The sequence below is a fragment of the Condylura cristata genome, unplaced genomic scaffold (genome assembly GCF_000260355.1).
Source record: "Condylura cristata isolate star-nosed mole 26May11 unplaced genomic scaffold, ConCri1.0 scaffold00034, whole genome shotgun sequence".
In the NCBI taxonomy this organism is placed as follows: Eukaryota; Metazoa; Chordata; class Mammalia; order Eulipotyphla; family Talpidae; genus Condylura; species Condylura cristata.
Genome location: NW_004567135.1, coordinates 2,700,319 through 2,707,875, shown reverse-complemented (window position 1 = coordinate 2,707,875; position 7,557 = coordinate 2,700,319). Strand labels below are relative to the sequence as shown.

The following is a 7,557-nucleotide window of genomic DNA, read 5'->3' as shown; positions in this document are numbered from 1 at the left end:
CCCCCCCCACCGCACCTTCCATCCTCTCATGTGGGCCTGAATCACCAAGGCTGCCGCCTTGGTCTCCAAGTAGCGCTTCTTTTGCTGTCGAAAACGGTGGGGCGGTGAGGGAGACCCCAGCTTCCGAACCCCCCTTCCACCTCCCACTGGCCCTGGATGGTGAGGGGGTGGAACTGTGGGGGCGACTGGTACCATTTTGCCGCGAAACCAGGCGGAGATGAGGATCTGGCTGGCGCGCATCCGCCGGTAGCGCCTGCGCCAGCGCCAGCCGCGGTACGTCTTCTGGATGAGCGTGGCCAGCTGCTGCATCCGCAGGCGCCGCTGCTCCTCCAGCCAGAAAAGCTGCGGGGCGCAGGAGGGGCGCTGGGAGGTGCTGCCGGCGGTCCCCGACGGCTGGCGGGCGCCTTGCCGGCCCCCGACGCTGGCTGCTCGCATTGGGAGCCTCAGGCTGAGGCTGCCTGGCCCGGACTTTGCGTCCTCTCCAGGAGGGCCGAGCAGGCTCCAACACACCTACGCCTGGGCGAGCCCGCGGCCATTTGGGGTGAAGCCCCGGTGCCGCCTGGCCACCCCCAGCCACCCCGCCACACACTCGGGCTCTCCCGCCTTGCACCCACCAAGCAGCTCCACTCGGACTTACAGTCTTGGGGCTCTTTATGAAGATCTTGGTCTTCCCGAAGGCCAGCTCCTCTGAGGATATGCTCAGATCCCCAAAGAGCTTCTCGACCCCCTCCCTACGGAAGAAGGTGGAGCAAACGGCCCAGGGGCTCAGGGGTGCGGGAGAAGCTCAGGACCCCGCCGACTGAGGGCCTCGGAGGTGGCCGGCGGTCCCGTGCCCAGCGCCCTCCGCTGAGCTCCGGCCTGCCCGCGGCACCCTGCAGACCCCCGCACTGCTCCGGGGACCCCGCTGCGCCTTACCGGTCTCCCCCACGCCAGCAAGGCCAGGTGCTCCGGCTCAGCAGCCGGTACCTTTCCAGGAAGGGCCCGTACCCCTGGCGGAAGGCGTAGCCCGCCCGCCGGACGCGGACGTTCTCCAGCAGCCCCAGGTACCGAGCCTGGTTGGCCACCAGCTCCGCGGAGAACTGCTGGCGCTGCTGGTGCTCGTTGGGCTTGATGCACCTGGGGGGCGCCAGGCGTCAGGCTCCCCTTTGCCTGCCCGCCGGCGCCCCGCAAGCCTCCTGCCCCAAGAAGAGGGAGCTGACCCGGCTTCCCGGCTTCCCGGCCCCTGAGGGCAGCGTGGGCCTCGCAGGGCAGGTGCTCTCCCCGCCTCACCTGGCTGCTTTCTCTGAGGAACAAGCCCCTGGCTCACCCAGAGGGGGTGGGGGGGGCGTGGGGCAGCGCACAGACCCGAGGGCCACCCGCCGCAGCGCAGTCCCGCTCCCCGCACATCACCTGATGTAGTTGGGGTTCTTGGAATACAGGTTCTTCATGAGGACGGCCACAGAGCTCTTGAACTGGGCCCCCGCCGTTGGGGGGCGTTTGAGAGAGGCGTTCTTGGGGTCGCCTTCGGGGAACAAGGAGCGCAGGAGGGGATTCTGGGCCTCCCACATGGCCTGGGACAGGTCCCGGAAGAGGAGGTCGTTGTTCTTGTCAATGAAGCTGTCCACGTTGTAGGTCACCTGAGCGGGAGGGACGGAGGGTTCCGCAGCGCCCAGGCTCTGCCCGCCCCGCCTCCTTGAGAGCGTGCCCAGCCCTGCTCTGCCCCTCCCTCCTGCGGCCCCGTCCCGCGCCCCGTCACCTTGCCCGCGTAGTGGCAGATGCGGAAGCACTGGGCACCCATGGAGCGGTCGAACTGGCGCTGGGCGTTCTGGGTGACTTTGCTCTCGTAGTGACCGTGCTTGCCGAAGATCTGGTTCAGCTTTGTCAAGAAGGTGGCATCGCTGACCCGTCCAGGCCGCAGGCACTCCTCGTCCAGCATGGCCAGGATGCCTTTCTGGTTCTGTCCAGGGCATGATGTACACCCAAGCTGGATGTGGCCCCTTCGAGAGGTGCACACCCTCACCGCCACCCCTCAGCATTCTCGTCAGCATCCTACCAAGTGGGGCGCCAAGGGGGGTTCCAGAGAGAGAGAGAGAGAGAACTCACGTGCTCGATCAGGGTGCAGATGATGCTGTTGTCGAAGTAGTCCACCTTCGTCCACTTTATGCCCTGGCAAGGGGGCACAACACGTTCCTGGGCGCTCACAGCCCAGCCCCCGTCACCCACCCCACGAAGAACCGCCGGAAAGCCCTGCAGGTTAGAAGGGCCTGGGCGCGGCTTCCGTTCATGTCTCCACCCCCCCAAGGTGGTGAAGAATCTGTGGGGGCAGGAGGTGGGGACAGGCCCTCAAGTGGCCACGCCGCTGTGGCCTGGAGCTGCAGGCCCCGGGCCTCGTTCACTGCCAGACGGCAAAGCCAGCCTGATACGTCTTCAAAGCCTCCAGGTGAGTCCTGGATTTATTTTATTTAAATGAAATCAGATTTATTTTATTTTTTTAGGCCAGAGGTGCAGGGGTGAGCGGATTCCCCAGAGACAGAGTGGGGAGCAGAACAGGGGGATCCACTGAAACACACTGCCGAGGGGGCAGCGGGGAGACAGGAGGGGTCTGCTGGGCCCTGGGGTCCCTCCGTGGCCGGGGATCGAACTAGTACAGCAGCGTCTGCGGGCAGCTCCATAGTGCTGACACTTCACCCCTTTGTGCCACCTCAGTTTTTTGTTTTTAAAGCAAAAACAGCACATTGGGAACGTGCAGGGCGTGCAGGGAAGGGCGCCCCAGACGCCACGCCAGGGCCCCAGCTCCCGCTCAGGCCCTGCCCAGGGGTGGCCGAGGCACACAGCGAGCCTTTCCTTCCCGCCTCCCTCATGTCTCCAGGAAGTACGGGGTTCAGGGCCCCAATCCCTCCCCAGGGGGTCACACCAGTGGTATGCACAGTCTATGCAGCCCCGACAGACAACTCTGTCCTGGCACAGAAAGCTCTGGAACCCATGAAAGCAAGCGTGGGGCACAGTCATCACTGCTGCACATCAAGCCTCTGGAGGAGCCCTGCTGAGCCCGCCCCCCCCGCCCGGGGGAACTAGGGGGCTGGTGCTGCGGGGGGGGGCGGCCCCTCCTTCAAACATCTTTCTAAGCTTCGGAAGCACTGGGACGGGTTAGCGACTTGATCGTTTTCAAAATTTTATATAAAAACATGCAAAACTATGAAAAAACCCTCTGCCAGAGTTTGCCCGCCCGCCGGAAACCCTGGCACGGCACCGTGGCTCTGGGGGGCTGGGAGCAGGCGGGCGGGGGGCCCCACTGTGGGGCGCATCTGCTCGGGCAGGCGCCGCTCTCACTGCCAGCGGCAGAAAGCCCGTTTCCAGGGCGTAAGGAGGGGTGTGGAAATTTCGAGCCACGGGCACTTCCGCTGAGAGGGTGTGGGTGGCGCGAGAGGGGAGGTGACACAGCTGGGGGGGATCCCGAGGACACAGAGGGCCCGTGCTGGGGCGCCAAGCCCCGAGAGACCCCTCACAGCGGCTCAGAGCTGTCAGCTCTCTGCCCGCTCGCTCGGTCCCCGCCGGCAGCCGGCCCCTGTGCCTGGCCTGGAGTGGCAGGGTGGGGAGGGGGTGAAGAGCAGGAAGTTGGGGCTTCCGGGGCATGCCGGCGCTCAGCTGCACCCGGGCAGCTTTGTGCCCGTCCCACCTGGGGACACCTGAGCGCCTACCTCCCGCTCGTATTCCTCCTGCTCCTCTCTCAGCGTCATCTCGATGAACACCTGCTGCAGCTTCTCGTTGCAGTAGTTGATGACAAACTGCTCGAAGCTGTTTTCCTGTGGGGTACGTGGGCCACAGGCACTCTCAGCGCCCAGGGCCGCCTCCGCTCGCCCCTGGCACACGCTGCCTGTCCAGCGCCCCGTGCGGAGGGTGGGTGAGGCGCTCACCTCCAGTATTTCAAAGCCGTAGATGTCCAGGACCCCCATCACCTTCTTCTTCTCCGCCGTGCCCACCTGCAGAGGAGGAACAGATTCCCTGAGGGCAGCTCTCTGCACCCGGCCAGCCCTGCCGGCTGGACAGGTCGGGAAAGGGGAAGCCGACAGGAGAGTCGGCGAGCTGAGGGAGTTGCTGTGCTTTCCCCTCCTCTGCGGGGCAGGCCGGGCCGGAGGGAGGGCCGGGGCTCCCAGGTTCCAGGGCGGCACGCCCCCCCGAGGCCCAGGCACACCAGCCTCAGGAGAAAACGCCCGCGTCCACCCAACAGTTTATTCTAAATGCTTAGATCTCACGAGTCACCCTGCGGCCCTGGGAGTGCGATCATCCCCTTTACAGGCGAAAAGGCCTAATCGATTTCATCACAGTGCCGTCCCGTGACTCGCTCCAAACCGGTGGCATGTCTGTGCCCATGATTTTAAATAACAGCTCTGGGTGGCTCAAGGTCACAGCACAGCTCTGAAGCTGGCCACAGCCCCTGCAGCGCCAGGGCGATCCCCGCCCGGGAGGTGACCCCAGGGCGCGGCAGCCCCCTCCTGTCTCCCCGCTGCCCCCTCAGCAGTGGGTTTCAGTCCTCCCGCCTGCTCTGCTCCCCGCTCGGTGTCTGGGGAGTCCTCTCCCCCTGAACCCTAGTTCTTTATGCATAAATAAGTCGGATTTTTAAAAATAAGCAAAATAATAGCTCTATTTTGATCTAACTCACTACCATTGCATTTACCCTTGCAGGCTGCTCAGCTGTTCTTTCCCTTACTCCCATCCACGGTGGTGTCCAGCCATCACCACCACCTACTCCTGAGCCTTTTATCATCCCTAGAAGAAACCTGGTGCACGCCGCTAGTGGTGCCCACGCCAGCCGCTGCCCACCTCTCGGACGAGACGTGAAACGTCATGACTCTGCACTGGCCAGACTCCCAGAAGAGGCGGCCTGTGTGTGGTCTCCCACGCAGCGTGTTTTGTGGGTTCGTCCGTGCCGAGTGGGCCCCAGGGCCTTGCACCCTGTGCGGCCGGGTGGCGGCTCCGGGCAGAGTGCCTGTGTGGCGTCAACCCCAGGCTGGCGGCCACGTCTCACCTTGATGCTCTCGTTGATCCGGTTCACGATCCAGTCGAACAGGCGGCTGTAGATGTTCTTGGCCAGGGCGTCCCGGGCGTAGTGAGCCTGGGGGGGGGCGCGGAGCTGGTGGGTGCGGCGGCCCCAGAGTGGGCACGCGGCCCCTCGCCCCCCACCCCCGGCCGCACCTGGGTGATAGTCAGCGTGGTGACCACCTCTTCTTTGCCGGTTTTCATGGTCTTTGAGCACAAAGCTCGCTCTAGGGTCGCTGTTTTCAAGCCCACCAGCTCCCCGATCTCCTGAATACCTGGAGTGATGAGGGTACAGGGTGGCCTGGGCGTCGTCTCCCAGGGCGGGGAGGGTGGGGGCCGGTGCGTGAACCGGGAGACCGTCCCCTGGGCCTTGCTGGGGAAGCCCCTGCAGCCCACCCAGGCGCTAGCGGAAGCGGGGGGGTGGGGGGCGGCTCGGGAGCTTCAGTCTAATCTGACGTAGGCGAGCGCTCATGGCCTAGCGTCCGCGGAGACCCGGAGGCCGGATCGCAGGCGTGTCGTATTTACGACGCCGGCCTCACGCCTCGCCGGGGCGCTCTCAGCGGTCGGGGACAGCTCAGGAGGCTGAATCTGAGCCCAGTCTGCGCCGCCAGAGGTGGGAGAGGAACAGCACCCAGCAGGGCGGCCCGGACCTTTCCTGTCACGGATGCCGCTCGCCGCCAGCCCGCTGGCCTGGAACTCGTCCACCAGCTGCACGTTCCCGAGCTTCAGCACCAAGGCCGTCACCTCCAGCACCCGCCGAACCTCGGCCTCTGAGAACCCGATCACAGCCATGGCGGTCTTCCGGGGAAAGCAGAGAGCAACCTCAGCGTCCACTGGGCCGGCTGCTCCGGCGCCCTGGGCCTCAGCCTGCGCCCGCACCCACCTGCACAGCCTGGAAGTTGGCCGCATCGTCCGTGCCGTTCACCCCGACCACTTCGGGGTTCAGATACGTGTAGCCCCTGGGATCCTGGTCCAGCTTCAAGGCCTCTGGGGGCCGAGGGGAGGAGAGGTTGGCGCCGGCTCTCCGGGGCCCGCAGTCCCGCCCTGCCAGCCCTAGCTCAGTCGCTTCACTCGCTTACTCAGAGCCGCGTTTCTAGATTCTCCCCCTGACTCCTTTTGGGGGGACCCTCAAATCCTGCGGTGCAGGCTGCATTATTAAGTGGTATTTAGGGCGTGGGTGCTCATAACTACTGGTTTGCTCTTCCCCAGCTTTCTGAAAGAAGATCCTTATTTTTCTCCCCACTCCATCCTGAGGGTTGTAAACACTGAAAACAGCAACTAGATGCGCCCTCGGGCCCTCGGGTGAGGCTCTGGGGCTCCGGAGGACAAATAGGACAGAAGGAGAATCAGGGAGTCTCCCCGCCCCCCAGCCGGACAGCTCATTCATCGTGGGCCCCTGGGGACCCACAAGGACAAGTGCTGTGTTACTCAGTCCTGGGCACTTTCGGGGAGTTTTCTCTGAGGTGGGGCTTTGGGGTTCACACTGGTGAATCTCGAGCCCAGATCCTAAGGACCAGGTTTTAGAGTTTTCTCTTCCACAAGAGAAGACCTGGTTGGGGGGACTATTTTCTAATCCACCTGGCTGACCTATTTTTTCTTTTTAAAGCGAATGGAGGGGACTCTCGAGCGACCGGCCGAGGCCAGTGGCTTCATCACAGCTCCAGGGAGGCCGGGGGTGTGTTGTTATTCCAAGGACCTGAGAGTCCTAGTGTTTGCTGGCAGCTTCGCTTGAGACAGAAATTTTGAAGCAGGAAACTGCTACTGCAGGGTGTGGACAAGAACAGCCAGAGCCCCGGGCCGATGAGGGGGCACCCTCACATTCAGCCTGCAGCAAGGTCCGGCAGAAAGGGCCAGAACAAGACACTGGTTCCTGTGACTCAGACAAACTGAACCCACCAGGACTAGCAGGCCGAGGGAGGCGGGGTCCCGAGCCGCCGAGCTCCCCGGGGCAAAGGAGATGAGCGAGTCGGGCAGAGCGTGACCGGCACCTCGCACACTCGGTGCCGGGACAAGAGGGGGCCTTGGGAGGCCGCCAGCCAGGGCCGTGGGGGTCAGCCCGGCTCCCCCGGAGGAAGCCGGTGTCCAGGCACTGCCTGGCCTGCGGTCCTCGTCACATGTGTGGCGAGGGCCCTGCCACACGCTGTCGCCCCCCGAGGCCGGGCTGTTCCTGGGACAGGTCCGCGCACAGGGCCCGGGCGAGGTGGACACAGACTCGGCGAGACCTCACTGGCAGCGCCTGACCTACAGGTAAAACCCCTCAGACCGAAGGTGAGGAGGGAGGCAGGTGGACAGGGCTGTGCCCTTTCCCAGCCAACTCGGGGACAGAGGAACCTAGTCTGGACGGAGACTGAGGCTCGGCTGTTCCCGGCAGAAGGACGAGGGCCAAAGGGCCAGGGCGGGGTCTGTTCCCAGCGCAGGGTGGAGAGAAGCTGGGACTTAATGTCAGGCTGTGGGCACCCAGAGGGGGCAGGGGCCCTGGGGTGGGGGGCTGGGGAGTCCCAGGGGCTCTGGGGTGGGGGCTGGGGAGTCCCAGGGGCTCTG

At 64.6% G+C, this 7,557-nt stretch overlaps 1 protein-coding gene across 2 annotated transcripts in view; it reads right to left on the bottom strand.

The window, feature by feature from the left end:
• Nucleotides 1-7,557, bottom strand: part of MYO1A (myosin IA) — an 18,497-nt gene that overhangs the window by 7,101 nt on the left and 3,839 nt on the right. For both annotated transcript variants that reach the window (XM_012732611.1, XM_004692426.2), the window contains exons 9-21: nt 5,900-6,003; nt 5,667-5,814; nt 5,173-5,291; nt 5,006-5,092; nt 3,894-3,959; nt 3,678-3,782; nt 2,083-2,145; nt 1,736-1,936; nt 1,390-1,616; nt 916-1,116; nt 638-731; nt 193-342; nt 16-84 (exon numbers count right to left, since the gene is read on the bottom strand). In XM_012732611.1, the coding sequence (XP_012588065.1) occupies nt 16-84; nt 193-342; nt 638-731; nt 916-1,116; nt 1,390-1,616; nt 1,736-1,936; nt 2,083-2,145; nt 3,678-3,782; nt 3,894-3,959; nt 5,006-5,092; nt 5,173-5,291; nt 5,667-5,814; nt 5,900-6,003 (1,634 nt within the window). The remainder of the gene's footprint in view (nt 1-15; nt 85-192; nt 343-637; nt 732-915; nt 1,117-1,389; nt 1,617-1,735; nt 1,937-2,082; nt 2,146-3,677; nt 3,783-3,893; nt 3,960-5,005; nt 5,093-5,172; nt 5,292-5,666; nt 5,815-5,899; nt 6,004-7,557) is intronic.